General features: G+C 44.5%; 1 protein-coding gene across 3 annotated transcripts in view; it reads right to left on the reverse strand.

The window, feature by feature from the left end:
• Positions 1-679: 679 nt before the first annotated feature.
• The window catches only part of NADK1 (NAD kinase 1), a 99841-nt gene continuing 77926 nt past the window's right edge, over positions 680-22594 (reverse strand). For 2 of the 3 annotated variants that reach the window (XM_086517680.1, XM_086517681.1), the window contains 8 exons: positions 3904-4091; positions 3699-3812; positions 3160-3254; positions 2944-3050; positions 2601-2674; positions 2388-2466; positions 1961-2283; positions 1442-1859 (listed from right to left, as the gene is read on the reverse strand). In XM_086517680.1, coding sequence (XP_086373806.1) covers positions 1533-1859; positions 1961-2283; positions 2388-2466; positions 2601-2674; positions 2944-3050; positions 3160-3254; positions 3699-3812; positions 3904-4091 — 1307 coding nt within the window. In that variant the 3' untranslated portion in view covers positions 1442-1532. Of the gene's footprint in view, positions 1264-1373; positions 1421-1441; positions 1860-1960; positions 2284-2387; positions 2467-2600; positions 2675-2943; positions 3051-3159; positions 3255-3698; positions 3813-3903; positions 4092-22594 lie in introns of those variants that run through there. The other variant, XM_086517682.1, reaches the window with a different exon arrangement.

A 22594-nucleotide genomic window follows, 5' to 3' on the forward strand; every position in this document is an offset into this window, starting at 1 on the left:
AGGGCGACTGGGAGGGTAGGGGCGTACGAGGTCAACCAGACAACCAATGAGCACGACGCCCGACGGGGTTGGATGGGGCAAAAAAACCCTTTTAACCATGGCACACAAGACGTAGATCTATCACTGCGTGCGTATTAAGTTATTAGTAGAGGGAATCACTTTTCTATAATGACTTTACAAGTGGAAAGTGAATCACTTTTCTATAATGACTTAACAAGTGGAGAGGGCATAAAGTGGCTTTGGCTTTTAGGTAGAGTCTTCAAGGGCACGCCACGATAGGTTAGATGCTCACGCTTGTTTTCAATCTCTGTGCTGGCATAGCCGCGACATCTCTCATGATCTAAGTGTTGATTGGCATCTCTCATGATCTAAGTGATAATGTCACTCCACCCCACTTGTGAAATGAGTCGACTTAAGATGTTAGCGCAAAGACATTTTTGGAGCTTTTGATGTGTTCGTACTTGTAGTCCCACAAAAAAAACCAAGAGGCTTGTCGGACCAGTCTGTCTTTGTTGACAAGAATGAGGACACGCATACCACTTTTCCTCCCTAGCTGGTATCCATCACGGTAAGCTTTGCAGGGCTTTGCCCGCTCAACGTTGAAGACTGGATTCAAACACCTAGCCAACTGAGCTATGGCTTGATGATAACAAAAGAATTTTGCGTTCACTACAAAACAAACTTTAAAGAAGCTAACACCTTCAGGGTACTAATACAATAGACACGCTGCCCAGCAATGGCAGGTAGCTTTGAGTGTTAAGCACTTACATATGAACTTGCCACACATTAATAACTGGCATGCAGGGGCACTCAAATGCCATGGTAACCGTTTGCCTCCACCTTGAAAAAATTGCAGCAGAGCAAGAGGAATCAAGACTATGTTAGCTATAGGTCTATGTCAAGTTGTGCCTTCTGTTACATGATTGAGTATCAGCATGGACACATGCAAACCATGCCATATGGTAACAAAGAGATGTATCGTGTCTAAAGATTCATGTATCCCGCCTCTGACCCACTCAAGAAAACAGGAGCTGTTGATGTGCACATCAGATTTGAGAAAAGTAACACAAGGTTTCATCTCTCTAACTAGTCTTCCTTGTGTCAGTCATTCACACTGTCATCTCCAACCTTGTTTGCAAAGACTTTCTTCATTTTGATGTTGATCCTCTCCTGTTAAATGGTGGAGGGTCATTGGCTATATTTACAGTAGTATAAAGACTTCCAGATGTAGAGGTTGAGGTTCATTATCATCACACCCTCACCCTGCATTCACAGTTACTGAAGCTGTGTAAGTACCCATTTTCAACAAAGATTAATGATTCTTGGTACATTCAAGGGGCAAGCAAACCGCATCACAATTACATCTAACATACCAAAGATGTTATGTAAGCATGTTGACTTGCTGAGCCACTTGTTATGACTAGAATTTCAATGCAAGACAGGTAAAACTGGCTGTTTCATCAAAAGTTCAGTACTCCCTTAAAAGTAAAATCTAATAAATTACAAAATAATGCTGCCATCCTTGAGCTTCCTCAAGAATGGTCTAATGCATGTCCCTCACGAGGACCATCAGCTGACTGGCTCTTTCTCATGTTCCAATGCAAACCTTCTCGAACACTGCGCAAAAAGTCGTGTGTGGACTCCACTTCACACATTGTCGGAACAGGCCACTGAGACATGTTACATAAAAGTGCATCACCAGCCTGAAGCTGCTGCCTATCTTTGCCGTCAAAGGAGGCCCATGCTTGTCCCCTGCTATTAAAAGGCACTTGGACTCGTAAGCTGACATACTCGGGCAGTATGAGGGGCCGGAACGAGAGTGAATGTGGGCATATAGGTGTAAAAAGAATTCCAGGAACCTGAAAAAACAATATAAACATAATTCTGCAACACCTAACAAAACTTGATGCAAAAAATGAGCACAAGTAGACTACTAGGCAGGGTGCAACCGGAACTGGACCTGAGGGTGAACCATGGAGCCCCCAGCTGCCAAGGAATATGCAGTGCTCCCAGAGGTGGTAGAAATAATCAATCCATCCCCTTGTACACATGTCACAAATGAATTGTCACAATAACATTCCAGGAAGGTGAGAAAGGAAGACATGCCTCGATCGATCGAGACTTCATTCAGCACAAGATAGAACTCCTCTGAGAGTTTTCTTTTCTCTCCTGATTCATCGCGATCTCTTGCCCTGACTATCTTGCAGTGTAAACGATGCCGAAGAGTGATATGCAATGGCCCCTTAATTATGTTATGTAGACACTCTTTGTAACGATCACTCTCTGCAACATAGCTAAGGTTCATCTGAAAGTATGATTCCATACAGGACGCAGGCAAATTAGCTCCCTCATGAAGCCTTCCTGAGGCTGTTTCTCCAAAAGGATACGGAATGGTGTCATGAAACCCAATGAGCCCATTGCGAAGGACACTAAAGGCGGAACTGGTCCTTTAAACATGGACGCAGCCTGAAAGATTAAAATTTCCAGGTTTAGCTGTTGCTATAAGAAATAAAAAAAGTAATCTAGAAACGTTGATGGAAAGGAAATAAACTACTTGGACATGTTTTGCTGGTGAAACTCAACAAAGCAAGCACGCATACCCAAAGAACTGTTCCATCTCCACCGAGTGTTATGACAAGATCTACTTTTCTGTGCAGTGTCTGAACTTCCTCATCTGCACTAATCAATATGAAACATTCAATAAATTCTGTACATTCACTTTACATATCCACGCAGGCCCATTTGAATATGGTCTTGACTGATACAACTACACTTGCTAGCGCCCAGATGAAGACATTCGTTTAACCCAATCCATCAAACTAAGGGGCTAATGTCAAACCGTGCTTGTGAATATTGAATACCGGATACAGCTAACTAGAATCTCCTTCCCAAAAGACCACAATCCAAACAAACCCAACGGTTCCAAGTTAATTGCATGCCCACCTGTTTCCCATGTTTGAACAAAATCGTAAAAATTGCTCTCTGCAAGAAGTTCCTTCTTCACACGAGGCTCGAGAAAAATATCCATGCCTTTCTCCTCCTTTAGCCACCTGCCAAAAGTACAAACAACCTAAGAGCACTCTCGTTCCATCTCTTTTGCTTCCATGCATGAAACTAGGGGAAAAAAAAGTAATAATGATAATAATCTTTTTAACTTACTTGATCATCTCTGTGCATAGCGCATGCACATTGGTAGAATTTGGTTTGGCTAGTATTGCAACAGATTGAGGTGCAGAGTCCCATTCTAGGATGATCTGTTAATATAAAACATCCAAAGCTCTCAAAGCTGATTGCTGTAAATTCTCCAAAATTCACTTAAAAAAAGTAAACAGAAAATTCTGAAGTCCTTTGATATTTAAATTCAATGACACTAATAAAATCCTATTCAATCACAGTTCTACTGTACGTGTTATTTGTAATGATGTAATAAGCACAACCTTGCCCTTGCCAAGGCCCTACTTGCCCCAAGTTTCAAGTCGTGATCCTTCTTGACCCATCACCTTGAGCCTTCAGACTCACACACACCAATCTTTATTTAGGATGACAGATACCAAAGAGCATATCTAAGAACACATACATCACTCAGCTTCAAAAAGCTAGTAATCTTCCATTCATAAGCTTCGACACTTCAATTTCTTGAAGACGGGCATGGGTCATGGAACCACAACTTAACAGCAATAACAGAGAGCATGTTTCACCTGTTTACTGCTTCGAACAGCAGTCGTTATATTTCCCCTTTCAAATGACACCACATCATGCTTGTGATGCCGATCCTTAACACCATCGCAGCCCCAGGCAAGATTAAATGATACCTGAGAAATATGCCAGTTAGCATTACTCAAAAAAATTCTTATTTTCTTGGAGCCAAAAATGTATGACTCCAATACTGAAAAATTATTTCACCTTTCTAGACAGAATTCTATTTTCGTCCACTTTATATGGCTTCAAGGAGCTTTCTTCCTTTTCGAGTACCTCATGGCTGCAGATGCCGTCTTTCCCACAGCAGTTACCATTTTGCTCATGTAACAAAGAATCTTCAGGACCAGTTAGAACAACCGCACCTTCCCGCTCAGCAATTGATGGCATCACACCTATATATGGTAGAAGTAAAGCAGACAGTTCACAGGATAACTAGAGCAGAAACTCTAAACGAAAGGACTCCACTCCAATGATTTTGAAAGTTTCTGCCAACAACTTCTAGCCCACAAAACATTTGTTATTATGTATCTATTCAAGCATTCATAAGCTTCTATACCTTTCTTTCTTCGGGTCATCTTTGTTGTTGCTACTTTTCTAGGAATATTTTTTTCAGTCGATACGAGAGAACCTTTCTATCCAAAACAAATACAGAGAACTCAATTGTCTTTTGATCAAACAACCCAATATGAGACTCAAATCTTGGGCCCCAGGATCTACAGGACTGTCCAAATACAGAGTTGTTAGCTTTATGTCTAGAAAGCGTTCAAAGCTCCAAAAGGAGCCTTGGACACGGACAAAAGGTAGGAGCTGTCACAAAGTGATGACGTGGCTACCGACAGCAGAAACCCTAATTTCTGCCAGAAACCCTAAAAATCCTGCAAACCCTAATTTCTGGAAACCCTAACCCTAACTGCTGGCTGAAACCCTGATTGGCTGGAAACCCTAATTTCTGACGCCAGTGCCACGTGGCAGCAGTGTACGGCTTTTTCTGGAAATTACGGAAGCTGGGGAAAAAGCACTAGCGACGCAAATCAAGCTTTTGGGCTTTTTTTTGTGGCTACACTTTGAGAGAAAGAGAGAACTTGCTTTATTTTTGCTCTCATGGAGCTTTTGGGGCTCGGCTTTTGGGCATCCCTTGTAATCTTCTTATACGCGGTGAGGGCCTCACTTCTCAGAGCATCTGGACGCATAGTCTGAGAGTGAAACCCTAACCGCTCTTTGTACTTTGACATTGATTTAATACATAAAGAAATAACTAAAGGGGCGCCAGTCTTTGGGGCCAATGTCTCTAGGCACGGAACTCCGCCGGGCCAGTGCAAATCTAATGTGATCTGTGAATTGTTTTGAAGTGGTTATTGGTGTTGTCGTGATTGATTCTTGACTTGGAGTGTCCAAGTCTGTTACAGTGGTATCAGAGCACGGCCGATTTCTCTTCTACGGGAAATCCGATCCCCAATTTTTTTTTCCGCGGCACCTATGGCTTCATGCAAGGATCAGTCGACTCCCTCTGCATCTGGAGATGTGGACAGAGATCACAACGAAGATTCAGACAGAGTATGGCCCGCCTCGGCCTACTCAAGCGGAGCAAAGAGAGATGAAGCGTCGTCAATTGATCGGCGATGCAACAAAGACGATGCTCAGTTTTGCGAAGGATCCGAAATTGGCAAAATATATGAGCGAGACTTCTTTTCAGCAAGTGCATGCGTAGTGGCAGAAAACCACTACACCACCCATGAAACCCGCTCTCAAGAAACCTTCTGATAAAAAACAGTATTCAGAGAAGGAATTACAAGAGGTGGTTGATGCACGGATTACTCAACTTTTTGACGCGCAAAAGAAATCCAAAAAGCACGGCAAAAAGCAGAAGAAAAGCACTGACTTCCCCGGATATTTGGGTCGTCAGTTGACTTTTGACAAGGCAAAGAAACAGAAGAAGCGTGTTCGATTTGAAGGAGTACCCAGTTCTTCTTCTTCTTCTTCTTTTGACAGTTCTTCTAGCTCTTCAGATTCGAGTGAAGAAGATAGAAAAGGTAAAAAGCGAAGCAAGAAACAAAGCTTCGGAAAGGGCAAGAAAAAGGCAAAGGCAAAGAAGGCTAAATCTCGCGCAGAGACTGACAGTTCTACTGAGGACTCGTCTATAGACAGCTCGGATTCTGATGACGGAAACTTTTATGCGAGAAGAATTTTTACAAAGCCAACCAGTATGACTTTCTCGAAGATAAAAGCAAGAAAGTCCGAGAGTTTAAGGAAGGTGGCCACTCAATCAAGTTTGATACTTTTTCAGGAAACTCAAATGCTTCGAAGGATTTGTCTTTTATACAGCAGTTTGACATCGCTTTCGCGGGAAGACGCTATTCAGAGCACTCCAAGATTCGGAGAGCTGCCTCTTACTTTAAGGGGAATGCTCGTACTTGGTGGTCCACGCTTCTTTTAAACAAGACTGCGCTAGTTAAATGGTTGAAATTTAAGAAGCTTTTTATTTCTTTTTGGTTGACGCAAGAATATGAACGAGCTATATGAGCTGCTTGGAACCATCTTCGGATGACCAAGAAAGATACTATTAATGCTTACTGTGAAAGATTCTCGAGCTCTTTTCTACCCGCCTCTTCATTCAAGAAGATCTCGTTCAAAGAACAGATTGACCGGTTCACCTTGGGTCTACCTATAGAGATCCGCGATCACTACTTGGAGCAGAAGTCAACTTCTATTCAGGAGTTGATGAGTCATGCGAAGCGGGGCTTTGCCATTCACTCTAGCAGTCTGACCTACCCCACAGATGAGAACATGACACAACGAGCCGAACAGACTTCTGAGAATGAAAGTAGAAAGAAAAAGAGCAACCCAAAGAAAAAGGATGCACGACCCAAGCTTACTCCTCACGAGCGAGCTCGATTCATCAAGGAGGGGAAGTGCTTTGGATGCGCGGAAAATGGACACATCTCCGCGAAGTGCCCTAAAAAGGCACAGAAAGAACACAATGATAAGGACGACAACATGCCGAGAGTTTGAGAGCAATTGAGGAACGTGGACGAAAAGGCAAGATGAAAACAGGATTGGTTCCAGATTGTGTGGGTACCAATCCCGACACCATGGATGAGAGTACAGAACTTTGCCGAGCTTGGGGCAAAGTGAAAGATCAAGAGGCCCTGATTTTCTTTGATGGAGCAACCAAGGTCAACTTCATTTGACCGGAATTGGCGGCGCGGCTCGAGATTACTCCCGATCGGATGGGACCACTTGCGGAGGCAGTTCTAGCAGCACCCGGCAGGGACGTAGCCATTACACCTATCACTGGAAAACTTCGGTTGCATTGTCAGGGGTATTTAGGGCACGAGGACTTCTTCATAATGCCTTTGGAGGGTTGTGATGTTCTCTTAGGGATTCCCTCGTACCACAAGAACAACGCCGTGGTCGATTATCGAGCGATAAAAGCGACTTTGACTACAGAAAAGGGCAGAACAATTGTATTTGATATTAAACTTAAGGGCGAATCTGTCCCTATTGTATCGGCTTCGGCCATTTCAAAATTAATGAAATCCAGTCTGTTTGTTTACTCGATCTTTATGAAAGAATTGAAAGATAAGGATAGGACAAATATGTCTAAACTTGATAAAGAACGCCAAGATTTTCTCCACTCTCACGCCGATTGCTTCTCAGAAGGCCTACCAGGAGAGTAACCACCTGCTCGTCCTGAAGATCATACCATTTATCTGATACCTGGAAGCACACCACCGAACCAGCCACCTTACCGTGTGAGCCGAGCACACAATGAAGAGATTATGAACCAAGTGAAAGACCTCTTGGAAAAGGGTCTTGCCCAGCCTAGTACTTCACCGTATTGCTCTCCAGTGTTGTTGGTTTTGAAGAAAGCCGGATCTTGGAGGATGTGCATCGATTATGAGCTCTCAACAAAATCACCATCAAGAACAGATTTCCGATTCCTAGGATCGATGATATACTCGACAGGTAAGGGATCTTCGTGCTTTAGCAGGATTGACTTGAAGAGTGGATATCATCAGATCCGAATCGCGCCGGGAGACGTCTACAAGACAGCCTTTCGGACTACTTTTGGGTTATTTAAGTTTCTGGTGATGCCTTTTGGCTTAACCAATGCTCCTACGACATTTAAGCGGATGATGGATAGGATTTTTCGAGAGTACAGGCTATTTGTTGGCACTTTCTTTGACGACATCATTGTTTTCTCCAAGAATGAGGCAGAACATAGAGATCATCTGCTTCAGGTCTTTCAAGCATTACGAGATCACAACTTAGTGATTAATGCAAAAGGAAGTGAATTTTTCCTACCAGAGATACGCTTTTTGAGACACATTGTCTCAGTAGCAGGAGTGCAAATGGATCTGGCCAAGATAGAGACTATCCGTGATTGGCCCGATTTGAAGAATGTCCATGAAGTTAGAAGCTTCTTGGGACTGTGTTTGTACTACAGGTGGTTCATACGGAAGTTTGGAGAGGTTGCTTCCCCTTTGCATATCTTGACACAGAAAGGAGTCCATTTCTCGTAAGGATCCATAGAGGTGACTGCATTTCGGACATTGAAAGAGAAATTGACTACGGGACCAGTTTTGACTTTGTTGGACTTGCAGAAGTCATTTGAAGTATATTGTGATGCTTGTGGTCGTAGTCTGGGTGCGGTCTTGATGCAAGAAGGCCATGTCATTGCTTACGAGAGCCAATTGTTCTCTAGGCCGGAGATGACAACACACATATATGAGAAAGAGCTTTAGGCGGTTATCCATGCTCTTACTCAATGGCGGCATTACCTACTCGGAGCGGATTTTACTGTCTTTACAGACCATCAGAGTTTGCACTACTTCTTGTCACAGAAGCAGCTTTCGGAAAAGCACATGCGGTGGGCGAACATCTTGTCACAATTTCACTTCCAAATCGTCCATGTGCAAGGACAGAAGAATGTGGTGGCAGATGCTTTGTCTCGGAAGCCGTTGGTTCTGGCTATTTCCGCGATACATTATAGGAGCTTCGAGGATATGGTCGATAAGTATGCCACAGATACAGATTTTGCAGATATTTTCATACGGATACGGGATGGGGAGACAGTAGCTGGATACTTCTTTCGAGAAAGCTACTTGATGAGAAAGACTATGTTGTGCGTTACACAGCTGTTGAGGGAAAAGGTTATGATTGAATGCTACTGTCCACCTTTTACGGGTCACCGCAGCATTGCTACCACCCTGAAGGGGGTAGAGAGAGACTTCTTTTGGCCGAGACTCAAGAAGGATGTGGAAGAGTTTGTGAGCAGTTGCTTAGAATGCCAGAAGGTCAAGTTTGACAGGCGTAAGGCACAACAATTGTTACAGCCTTTACCCATACCCACCCGCCCCTGGGAAATTATTGCGATGGATTTCATTTTTGATGTCCCGAGAACACAGAGTGGTGACGATAGTATCTGGACTGTTATTGACAGATTTAGCAAACAGGCTCATTTCATTCCAGTGAAGAAAACAGTCAAGCCGGATCACTTAGCGAGACTCTTTGTAGCCCAGATCTTCAGATTACATGGCATGCCTGAGACGATTGTCTCTAACAGAGACCCCAGATTCACGAGTTTGTTTTGGAAGGCAATTTGGGAGAACATTGGCACGCGGTTGCAGTTCTCATCATCGTTCCACCCGCAGACTGATGGGCAATCTGAGATTGCAAATTCAGTGGTTCTAGATTTATTGAAGTCTTATATCTCTGATCAGAAGACTCAATGGGAAAAGTACTTACCTTTGGTGGCATTTGCCTACATTAACACAATACACTCTTCGACGGGGAAGACGCCATTTGAGATTGTTGAAGGTGCTGCGAAGGTTCCACCCTTCCTAAGCATGAAAGATACCCGTTCATGCGCACTTTCCTTGTTTTTGTTTTGGTGTTGGATCTTGTGATTTGTCATTAGAGATCTTTGTCTTCTTGATCCATATCTGCTTTTGGCCGATCTGGCTTTTTGGTATCCAGATTTGTCGAGCTTTTTGGCTTTGACTTGTTGTCCTGTTCTTTTGACCTGTCATGGTTGTTGCTGAAGGGGTTGGTGATAGTGATGGCCTGAGTTGATGATAGGGGATGTCGTAAGATTCATCACTATCGCTACTATCCTCAGCAAGGTTGACTTCTTGTACTTTCCCTTGATTTTTTGGCTGGTAGTGGAAAGTTACTGTCTGTTTGCTCGTGGGTGGTAGTTTCTTGGAAGTGTGTGTATATGCCTCTGCTACTGCTGCATCATGTAATGTCTGTGTCAGTATAGTAGTAAGCTCCTCCAAAGGTCGCCTTGGCTCCTCAATGCATAGGCGTTTGTAGATCCCGTCTATTATACAAAATCCGTCTCCCGCGTGAAGGTGTAGCGAGTAGGGGCTGCTATCTGTGGACTGTGTGCTACACTGAACTGGAAAGAGATGGTCAACAACACGATAGCATGATCCACTGCCACCCCAACAGGTCTGGGCCCAACTATGAGATCCTGGATACTAGAGATGAGGCTCGGTTGTGCCATGACATAATCCAATGTGCCGGCTCCATGTTTGTGTGGAAAGCATATGAAACCTCCCGCAGCGGGAAATCTTTGTAGGCCATTCAAGATGGCCAATCCATGTGCAGTCCCTATGTCTAATAAGTGCTGTCCATACTCAGTATGTTCCCCATCCTGTGATAGTCTGGATAGGCCCGTCCCTGCAACCCCCTAGAATGATAATGTCACCATCTCTAGAGAATTCCCATATGTCATCATCCAAAATAGAGAAGGGGGACTGTCCTTTGGGTGGTGCATATACTGACGTACTCGGCGGATAGTAGCAAATAGCAATGTAAAGATACCTGCCAGTCTCTCCTCTCAATCTCACCCACATGTACCTAGCTTGCTCATCCGTGCGACCTATATGTATCAATGGCTGCAACTCCTCCCTGAATAACACTGCCACTCCTCCTGAGCCCCACCTTGTGTGCTTTGATCGTGTCTCCTCTCTACCGGCTGTCTCCCATTTGTATCCATTAATGTGAGGCATAGACTGCCCAGGGGCCTGATGTGTCTCAGAGTAGAAGATGATTTCTCTCCCGTTAAAATTCTCCTCAAAAGCACCCACATCAAGACACATAGATCCATTACAATTCCAGGTAGCAACTTTAAGTGTGGTCCCATAGGCCTCACTCTGTCATGTGGAGCGTGGCTCCAATATCACCACTCTTCCATCTCGGTAAAAAGCAATCTTACCTTTTCCCCTTGTCGCTCTAATCTCTGGCATTACCTCTTGCATATGGGCGAACTGTGAGAGGGTAAGGTCATCCCCAAGAAAGATGCCAGTCTTCTTAAGAGTTGGTCTCTTCTTCAAAAAGTCCTTCGCTTCCATGGAGGGAAAACGAAGGATGAATGCCCTTTCTTTTGAGGTTTCCCCTTTGCTCCCACTTTTCTTGTCGCCCACTCTCCAAGCTCTTGAGTGCATCGGCTCATGAACTAACAACGATAACAACAACGGCCTATTACAGCTTCGACTCTTTTTTCAAAGCCATGAGTTCTTTTACCTCTTCTTCTACATTATCTTTGTCTTTAAGGCCGCAAATTCTCACATGTAGAGAGCGTACACGTTTTCTTTGCTCCTCTTCTAGTGTCAGGTTGATAATGGTGGGTGTGGATGTTGTTTCCTTACTTTTCCCTTTCTTGGCAACCTCAATCCATTTCTCAACCTCATCTGCTTTCTATTGAGTCTTTGTAATAACCTCCACCCAAGAGGTCGTCATTTCTTTATGCTGTTCTTCCCCCTCTTTGATGGCTCGCACTTGCTCTTTGATTGTGTTGAGTTCTTCTATTACAGAGGGTTGCAATTCTCCCTCTTCAAGCATGTTTCGTGATCGTGCCTTAGCGAGCTCCTTCTTGAGTGACGCAATCTTGGGCCGTCACGCGATCTTGCTTTCTTAGGCCAAAACGCGATCTTCGAGCAGTTTTATTGTCCCTAATAGGTGGCGATTGATCTTGTTAGTGGTCTCGGCCATTTCTTCTTTGCACTTTTGGATTGCATCTTCTAAGAGGTCGGGCTTCTCATTCTACTTCCTCATGTTTGGTCGTTGCTAATAAACGAGATGAAATTTTGTGGCGGAAGGAGACCTACACGCACAAGGGCTTCCACATTATGCATACATGTTCTCCCACATTAAGCATACATGGTGTACATTTATGCAATTTCTGCAAATTACAACCAAGCCCCGCTTAATTCAAAATATGCAATTTCTACCAGTTCTGCAATTTTTTGAAATTCTCCTGTTTTCTGAAATCTGCTATTTCTGAAATTCTGCAATGAATTTTTTTTTCTTGACTGCTGTACCTGCGAATTGCTGACTGCTGCACTTGCAGGGGGGACGGGATTGCAGGGGAGAGAGAGAGAGAGAGAGAGAGAGAGAGAGAGAGAGAGTCCACATACATGGACTGGTGGAGTTTCATTTTATGATGCACTGGCCCAAAACCTTGGCGCCCCTTTCGTATTTTCTTTTATATTGCTCTCACAAAAGGTACAATTGCGGGGAGCACCTCCTCTGCAATCTACTTATGGTAGATTGCTAGAGAGGGCCTTAAGGGAACACAGATTGGTTATATATGGGAAGAAAAGTGAGTTCTTTCTTCCCGAGATACACTTTTTGGGACACATTATCTCGACAGAGGATGTTCGTATGGATCTGTAGCCAAGGTGATAACAATTCGAGATTGGCCAACTCTTCGAAATGTACATGATGTAAGGAGCTTTTTGAGATTATACTCTTACTATAGACGGTTCATTCAACAATTTGCTGAGATTGCTTTGCAGTTGCATAACCTGACTTAGAAAGGGGCCCATTCACTCGAGGACTGTCACAGATTACATCTTTTGAGAGACTGAAACACAAATTGACTACACGGCAAGTGTTGAAATTACGAGATCTGCAAAAGTCTTCTGAGGTTTACTGTGATGCTTGTGGAAGAGTCTAGAAGCGGTCTTAATGAAAGACAGGCATATCATAGCTTATGAAAGCACGAAGCTTCAATGGACGAACCCAACGAACCAGATCCAACTGAGGAGGTAGACAATCGCGAACTTCAATTACTTTACAAAATTTTTAATGTTGCATAGAAGAAGAAACTTGATGTTAAACTGCCCGAGCCTTATAATGGTCGCCGCGACAAGCGCGTGCTGGACCAATGGCTGTTCAAAATGGAGGTCTACTTGTCCAACACGGACTTAGTAGCAAGTAAAAAGGTTGCACTTGCTAGTTCTTTGCTCAAGGACACAGCATTTCTTTGGTAGCAACGATGGGTTGCTGACGGTAAACACACACCTTCTTGGGATAAATTCCGGCGTGCTATTCGCAAGGCGTTCGAGCCTGCCAATGCGGATTTTCATGCCCGGTCCTCTCTTCGTCACTTGAGCCAGAAAGGTTCCTTGGCCGCGTACATCATAGAGTTCCAAAGGCTAACTCTGGAGATAGAGACCCTTAGTCCCTCTGATAAACTTCACAACTTTATCGACGGATTCGAACCCAACACAAAATACAACCCTACCACCTTAGATGCTGCAAATTTCCTATGTGGAGCATCTTAGCGATAATTGGTGCCCTACACGGAATTTTCTTCTTGGTGACAGATCTTCAAATAGAACTCCCTTTTCACAACGCGATCGCAGAGACAGCTATAGCCAAAGTCAGCAACATTAGTCTCAGTTCAGATAGCAAGCAACGCAACCTTATTCAACTTCAAGGTTCTATTCTCAAGATCGACAATCTCAAAGCAGATCTTCTTCAAATGTTCCTATATTTGATTGTGGTAAAGAACGTGATTTTTCTCAAGATCGGCATTCCAATAGTCAGCAAGGCTCTTCGTCAAATGGATCTTCGACTTCAAAAAAGAATGGTTTATGTACAATTTCCAGTGGTGACCATAGAAGGTATCAATGTCCAAAGAGACCAAATCCGTCTAGTCTGAAAAGAAATTCCAACGCGGAAACATCATTGAATTCTGAACAACCAGATTCTGCTAAGGATAAAGGAAAATCTGTGGTCAACACAATAGTGTCTCAGAGGATACGACTATTCTTACAAAACATGCTCAGTGCAATTCTTCAGTTTTGGAGCCTTTCAAAGGAAGTTTTGAGCCTTCTTGGAACTCTCAATGGTCGTTCCATCAACATTTTGGTGGACAGTGGATGCTCTAATAATTTCGTCAACACTCAGATAGCTCAACAACTTGGTTTGCTAACTCAGAAGACATCTCACTTATATGATGTGTGAAACCGGCCTGTTCAATCCGAAAAGGGCGGTAGACTTTACTTTAAACCTTGATTTAGCTTTCACCCATTATTAGTCGTCTATTTTACCTGTACTTTCAAGACACAACAAAGGGGAGAGGGATACAGGCTGCTAGATTGCACCTGTATGAGTAGACGGACACCAGATTGGCCCCTAACTTAGGCGCCCCTTTCGGTATTTCTTTATTGTTCAAAAGAGGGAATAAACGCTGTGGTTCCCTACAAGCTGCCCCGCACAAACGCGGCTGAATTTCCACTGTTCCAGCCTGATTTCGGCAGCATAACTGTACTAGAACCCTTCACGGTCAGTATTCCCACGCATTGACCGACTTTCCCGACGCATACGGGCACTTTGCAAAACCTGGCGAGAATCTGCAGCACGCTGAATTCTCTGTTTTCAGCCCTGAAAATGCGCCAGATCGCCTGTACAGCGGTCCCCTTGCGTCCCCGAACCTCCTGGGGGTATTAGGGTCCGTTTAGGGCCAAAACCCTAAACCTGCAAAAATACACAGCAGGCTGTAATTCACTGTTTCGGGCTCCGTTTCGCGTGCCGGTCGCATCCCTAGCAAGTCCTCGAGCTCCCGCACCTGTAGGGCTACTTGCCCTTTGAATCGGACGAGATTTCTGGCGTGAAACCTCTCCGAATTCACCTGTACCTGCGGGGGGATTAGCCGCTAGCTAATCCAGTACCTGTGCAAGAGGCTCTTGCCTCGGCAATCGCGCATGAACCCACACAACTGTACATTGGTCAAATGAAAAGCCCACTAGAGGGGCATAACATACTGCCAAAGGGGAGAGAGAGGGCAGTGCGTAGCGTGCAGGGCATCACTCCTGGCACCGCACTGTGCATAAGAGGGAAAGCAAGCACTCCATAGCTCTTAACCTGTGACAGAGACTTGCAAAATGAGCCTCCCAGCTATAAATCACGTTTTTGCCTTCTCTATAAGTAGTAAACTGGCCTCAGAGTGCCAAGTGTCACTCATTTGTGCATTTTCCCGCTTTAGACCCTCGGGTCTAAAAATATCTCACCTGCAGCCTCTGTTGACTTGGCCACAGAGTAACAAAATGATCCCCATGTCAAACTGCACGTAATGACGTGAAGACATTTTCAGGTCCCAAAATAGCAGTTCCCTAAATTGTAGGAGATGCTGCCATTGTATCTTTCTAGGTCATCCGACCCTCTTTGTACACTGCGGCCACATCCAGAACTGAAATGTAGCCTCTGTAGCAAAGGATTCCACTTTGGCTAGTCAATGACCCCACTTGGCTAACCATAGTCCTTGTCCAACCTTAGTGCTCTCTTGCCCTCAGGCCTGGACTCCCTCTGTACAGTTCCACACTAGCTATGCAATGCAGGGCAGTTAGATTTCCCGAGGGGTGTTTCCAAAAAGTGAAAGTAAATAGATAATAAGAAAGAAATCAACAAAAAGGATAGATAGTAGTCACACGCTGGTGACATACCCCCCTCTTGAAATCTCAAACGTCCTCGTTTGCATCTATGTCGTCCATGCTTACTGTCAACACTGATGTATTCAACACATGTCGACACATATACGACACATACATGCTCATTGTCAACCCTGGTGTATTCAACACCTCGTCGACTCATGTATTGCTTGCGTGTGAACCCTGTCCCAATGACATAGTGGTAGCTTCGCACTCTGCCATTGCTTTGAGTCACTAACTTTCCAATGACAAAATGGTAGCTGCACATTTTGCCACTGTCTTATAGTACACGTTGGATCCCGTAACACTTTCGAGCATACCCAAACCGACAGTTTAAGAATGCAGTTACACATGTACTCTTCAATAGAAGCAATCACTGTATCCTTGACAAACTGACAAGAAATACTCACTTCTATAGCACTAACCAAACTTTTGGACATTTCATAAGAGCAATTGCCAAACTGACAATCTGTACAGCTCTAACATTCATGTAACAGGTATTTGATTTGAGCTCACTTTCAATACCATGTACATCATTTGTTTCAGAAGCCATTGTCACACTGACAATCCATTTAGCTTTGAAACTCAAGGGGTCAAGGTAGGTTGTAAACCGAAGGCTTCCAGGTAAAGTGATAACACAGTTGGTGACTCTGCAAGTTCACCTTCTTCCATCCACTTAGCATCCATTGGTGGATAGTTTCTGAACTTTACCAAGTAACGCCTAGTAACCTTGCCTTTCACTTTCCTTTCTTTGTGTGCCAAAATCTGTTCAGGGACCAAGATCTCGTCAAGTTCCTCGACTTCCGGCTGATCTTCAGCTGGAATAGCTTCTGGCACATCACCCACATAGGGTCTGAGAAGACTCACATGAAACGCATTGTGAATCTTCCAACTGTCAGGCAATTTCAGCCTATATGCAACATCACTGATTATGTCGCATACTTGAAAAGGCCCATAGTAACGCATGCTGAGCTTTGGAAACACTCTTTCCTTGCCCTTCATCTTCTTTAACCTTGCCTTTTCAAAGCGTAAAAGCACCCAATCACCAAGTGAATATACCACTTCACGACGGTGACGATCAGCTGCTTTCTTTTGCTTTGCCTGAGTCCTTTCTAAGGCCACTTTGACCTTCTTGTACATTTCATCCATGTCCTGAACATACTTATCTGCTTCAAATATCTTGTCCTTTGTATGCAGTATGGGAGGAACTTTCTTGCCACCTTCAACTATTTCAAAAGGTGCCTTGCCAGTTGATGAATGCACTGTATTATTGTATGCATACTCCACCAATGGCAAATACTGCTCCCACTTTCCTTTATGCTCTGACACATAGCACTTCAGCAGATCTAGGACAGTAGAATTTGCCTCTTCTGACTGCCCATCTGTTTGAGGATGAAATGACGAAGAGAATTTGAGCGTGGTACCCATATTCTCAAACAAGCCTTTCCAGAACAAACTAGTCATGCGTGGATCACGGTCGCTAATAATCGACTGTGGCATGCCATGATACTTGAAAATATTGCTCATAAACAAGCGTGCCATCTGATCTGGCTTTATCTTCTTCCTGACAGGAATAAAATGAGCCTGTTTGCTGAATCTGCAAATAATGGTCCAAATACCATCATTTCCTGTCTGCGTTCTTGGAAGATCAAAGATAAAATCCATAGCAATACTTTCCCATGGTTTATCTGGAATAGGTAGTGGTTGCAATAACCCTGGTGCCTTTTGCCTGTCAAACTTGACCTTTTGGCATATTAGGCATTCTCGCACAAAGGCATCCACATCCCTTCTCAATGTAGGCCAATAGAAGAATGTCTCTACCGCTTTAACTGTAGCATCAATACCACGATGCCCTGCATACGGTGGGACATGACTCTCTTCCATAACTTTGCGTCGCAATGGCTTTGTGACACACAATCTGCCATGCATCATCATGAACCCGTCTTTAAGAAGATAGTGTTCATGATGTTGTCCATCCATTAGTTGCTCGAAGACCCTTGCAAAATCTTCATCATTTGCATACTGTTCTCTCATATCATCAAGTTCATGATGATAAGGAATCGACACAGCTGAAATTTGTGGCTTCCTTGACAAGGCATCAGCCACAACGTTCTTCTTGCCTTCCACATGCACAATCTGAAAATGGAACATGGACAAGATATTTGCCCATCGCATATGCTTCTCAGATAACTTTGTCTGTGTCAAGAAGTATCGCAAGGTCTGATGGTCCGTTTGGACAACAAAGTCTGCACCTAGCAGGTAGTGTTTCCAACTTAAGAGCGCATGAATCACAGCCAGTAACTCTTTCTCATAGACCTGCATGGTCATCTCTGGCCCTTGCAAAATTCTGCTCTCATAGGCTACTACCCTGCCGTCTTGCATTAGCACAGCACCAATGCTACTACCGCAGGCATCACATTGGACCACAAATGACTTCCTAAGATCTGGCAACACAATGACTGGATCCGAAGTCATCTTTTCCTTTAAGAGATTAAAAGCTGAAATCTCTTTTTGTGTCCATCTAAAGGTGACTGCCTTCTTTTGAAGAGCATGTAAAGGTGAAGCAATCTCAGCGAAATTTCGGATAAACCTTCTGTAATAGGAGCATAGTCCCAAGAAGCTTCGGACATCATGCACCGTCTTCAAATTTGGCCATGACTTGATCGCTTCAACTTTTGCAGGATCCATTCTGACACCATCCTTTGAGACAATGTGTCCCAGAAAGTGAATCTCTTCCAGAAAAAACTCACTTTTCTTTGCATTGATGAGCAACCTATGACTGCGTAGCTCTTTGAACACAATGGCCAAGTGATGCCTATGCTCCTCTTCATTCTTTGAGTAGACTATCATGTCATCAAAGAATGTACCAACAAACTGCTGGTGTGGACGGAAAATTCTGTCCATCATCCTATTGAACGTAGCAGGAGCATTTGTGAGACCAAAGGGCATCACTAAAAATTCGTAAAGGCCAAACGTTGTTCTAAAAGCAGTCTTGTGCACATCCTCTGATCTAATGCGGATCTGATGATACCCACTCTTTAGATCTATCCTGCTAAACATAGCTGCTCCTTCTAATTTGTCCATAATATCATCAATTCTAGGTATAGGGAACCTATTCTTGATGGTATTCTTGTTCAGTGCACGGTAGTCGATGCACATACGCCATGAGCCATCTTTTTTCTGCACCAACAATACTGGAGAACAGAATGGAGATGAACTGGGCTGAATCAGCCCTTTTTCTAACAGCTCCTGTACTTGGCCCATTATCTCTTTCTGCTGAGCCGCACTAACCCTGTACGGAGGCTTATTTGGTGGGCTACTGCCTGGCACCAAATCTATCGCATGGTCCTCGGGTCTCTCTGGCGGTAATTGAGACGGTAATGAATCGGAAAAGCAGTCACTATACTGTTGTAAAAACATTGACCTTTCTTTATCTAGCACAGATAAATTTGATTCATCACAATCTGACACTTCACGTGCAAAAACCAAGTACGCAGAAAGATGCTTTTTCATTACAGAAGTAATAGCAGAAGCTGATACAGTAGGAATAGACTCCCCTTTAAGCTTTACATCCAGAATGTGAGTCTTTCCCCTGCTCTGTACAGTGATCTTTTTGTTGTAGGCATCCATGATTCCCTGTACACGAAATAACCAAGGAATACCTAACAACACATCACATCCGTCCAGTGGCATGATGTAAAATTCTTCAGCATCTACATAGGACTGGATATGTAGACGCAACTTTCCAATGATGGGTGTCACAGCCTCTGTATGGCCAGGACATGCCAAACCTGCCTCTGCTGTATACCCCATCTCTTCAGGTCTGATTCCCAACTTTGAAGCCAATTCTAGGGAAATAAAGTTGGCTTTGGCACCTGGATCAAAGAAGATAAGCACTGTTTGATCCCTAACCTTTCCCCATGCTCTGCAAAGCTCACTTGCATCTGAATTTGGCTTGTCGCCCACCATATCTGGCACTAGACCAGCCATGGGCTTCTTTCCTTTCCTGTCCTCCTTGTCTTCAGAATCAGCTGGCCTTTTCTTTGTAGGACAGTTGTAAGCAATGTGGCCAGGCTGCTCACATATAAAGCATTTGTTCTCTGTCCTCAGGACCTTCTTTTGCTCTTCTGACTTGCGAGGAAAACGTCTTTTCCATTTCTTTGCTGGTCCTTTTTCTGATTCAGCCGTAGCTTTGTCTGTCCCTGCATTGGCTGACTCCTGAGTCCCTTTAGGAGCCTCATTGGGAACGTGCTTCTTGGCTGAATTTTTCTTGCCTGATCCTGCCTTGACGCCAGTGTTAAATTCACAATCTTCTCCCTTGAGCAAACCATTGCCAGTGTTTGCTACCTCGATGAGCTGCGTCAAAGTAGTGACTTTTGTCTTCGTGCAGTATTTTCTCAATCCTTTGGGTAGGCCACAACAGTATTTTTCAATCTGTTCTGTCAATGGCACAAACCTATAGGAAGTTACTGGAAGTAGAGCTTTCCAAAACTTCCGATTGTAATCATCCAGATTTCTGCAAGTGGCAGCATTAAGCTGGTGCCATTCTGTCATGACATCTGCTTCGAAATCATCAGATAACCATGCTGCTGCAAAAATCTGCTTGAAGTAAATCCATGTGGACGGAGCTTGCCCTTGAAGCAATAAAGTTGTCCACCATTGTCCCGCATTCCCTGTCAAGAAAGTGGCTGCCTTGCGGACCTTGGAAGCCTCTGTAAAGTTTCCCCCTGCATAGGCCTTGTCAAACTGCTGGAGGAATGAAAGAGCCTTCTTCCTGTCATCAAACCCTGTAAAGGTTGTGAATGACACACCTTTGCCACCTTCTTTGTATGGAGTTGGCCTCTCCAGCGGCGTTAAATTGTCATATGGAAGTGACTGAAACATGGGAACACTATTAGGGTTCATCTGTGTTCCTTGGCCGCTATTAACTTGACCTGGAAATGCCATATTTGGCTGCTGATTTGTAATTCCAGCCATACCAAAATTTGCTTGTGGCATCCCAAATTGTCCCTGAGTGCTTTGAAACCCTGGTTGCATACCCATGACACTGTACATGGGGTTAGGCATCATCGTTTGAGCACCCGCAAACACTGTTCCTGGCGTATAAAACTGATTTCCAGGTGCATGACCAGCCATGCTCTGAAATACCGATCCACCTCCAAAATAGCCAGGGTGTACTGAAGGTGGTGGGAAGACCTGTTGCATAGCCTGTAGGTTGCTTCCCTGCCCATTAGAACCAGCTATAGGCTGCTGAAAGGTGGCGGGCTGAACTGGTACAGCTTGAAAAACTGGCATCTCAGCCACCTGTTCTTGCACCTTAGGCATACGTTGTGGAGACTGCATGTTCTCCGTCAAGTGTACAGGTGTTTCCATTGACTGTGCGGTATGAATCACCTGTGTTCGAGCCTTAACAGGCTTTTGAATATGATCCAGTGACCCAACTTGCTGAGACGGAACCGGAGGTTGCAGAAAGGCTAAAAACCTCGGATTCTGCATTACTTGTGTAAACATAGCCACAGCAGTAGCCAACTGGGTCCTGAATATATCATCATCAGTCTGTGGTGGTCTTGAGGACTCACCCACTTCATGTGTCTGTTGACCCTGTGAAGAGGAAACCTCTTCAGTCACATCATCTGGTCTGTCAGCCATAATTGCAATTCCCTGTGTCTGGTCTATGATCCCTTGTGTCTTCAAGCCCAAAACTGACCAAGGCTCACTTCTATGGAAAAAAGTGATTTAATCCCGTCGATGGAACCATGAAACCGGCCTGTTCAATCCGAAAAGGGCGGTAGACTTTACTTTAAACCTTGATTTAGCTTTCACCCATTATTAGTCGTCTATTTTACCTGTACTTTCAAGACACAACAAAGGGGAGAGGGATACAGGCTGCTAGATTGCACCTGTATGAGTAGACGGACACCAGATTGGCCCCTAACTTAGGCGCCCCTTTCGGTATTTCTTTATTGTTCAAAAGAGGGAATAAACGCTGTGGTTCCCTACAAGCTGCCCCGCACAAACGCGGCTGAATTTCCACTGTTCCAGCCTGATTTCGGCAGCATAACTGTACTAGAACCCTTCACGGTCAGTATTCCCACGCATTGACCGACTTTCCCGACGCATACGGGCACTTTGCAAAACCTGGCGAGAATCTGCAGCACGCTGAATTCTCTGTTTTCAGCCCTGAAAATGCGCCAGATCGCCTGTACAGCGGTCCCCTTGCGTCCCCGAACCTCCTGGGGGTATTAGGGTCCGTTTAGGGCCAAAACCCTAAACCTGCAAAAATACACAGCAGGCTGTAATTCACTGTTTCGGGCTCCGTTTCGCGTGCCGGTCGCATCCCTAGCAAGTCCTCGAGCTCCCGCACCTGTAGGGCTACTTGCCCTTTGAATCGGACGAGATTTCTGGCGTGAAACCTCTCCGAATTCACCTGTACCTGCGGGGGGATTAGCCGCTAGCTAATCCAGTACCTGTGCAAGAGGCTCTTGCCTCGGCAATCGCGCATGAACCCACACAACTGTACATTGGTCAAATGAAAAGCCCACTAGAGGGGCATAACATACTGCCAAAGGGGAGAGAGAGGGCAGTGCGTAGCGTGCAGGGCATCACTCCTGGCACCGCACTGTGCATAAGAGGGAAAGCAAGCACTCCATAGCTCTTAACCTGTGACAGAGACTTGCAAAATGAGCCTCCCAGCTATAAATCACGTTTTTGCCTTCTCTATAAGTAGTAAACTGGCCTCAGAGTGCCAAGTGTCACTCATTTGTGCATTTTCCCGCTTTAGACCCTCGGGTCTAAAAATATCTCACCTGCAGCCTCTGTTGACTTGGCCACAGAGTAACAAAATGATCCCCATGTCAAACTGCACGTAATGACGTGAAGACATTTTCAGGTCCCAAAATAGCAGTTCCCTAAATTGTAGGAGATGCTGCCATTGTATCTTTCTAGGTCATCCGACCCTCTTTGTACACTGCGGCCACATCCAGAACTGAAATGTAGCCTCTGTAGCAAAGGATTCCACTTTGGCTAGTCAATGACCCCACTTGGCTAACCATAGTCCTTGTCCAACCTTAGTGCTCTCTTGCCCTCAGGCCTGGACTCCCTCTGTACAGTTCCACACTAGCTATGCAATGCAGGGCAGTTAGATTTCCCGAGGGGTGTTTCCAAAAAGT

This window comes from Adiantum capillus-veneris, chromosome 8 (genome assembly GCF_014529385.1).
Source record: "Adiantum capillus-veneris isolate H3 chromosome 8, ASM1452938v2, whole genome shotgun sequence".
NCBI classification, from domain to species: Eukaryota; Viridiplantae; Streptophyta; class Polypodiopsida; order Polypodiales; family Pteridaceae; genus Adiantum; species Adiantum capillus-veneris.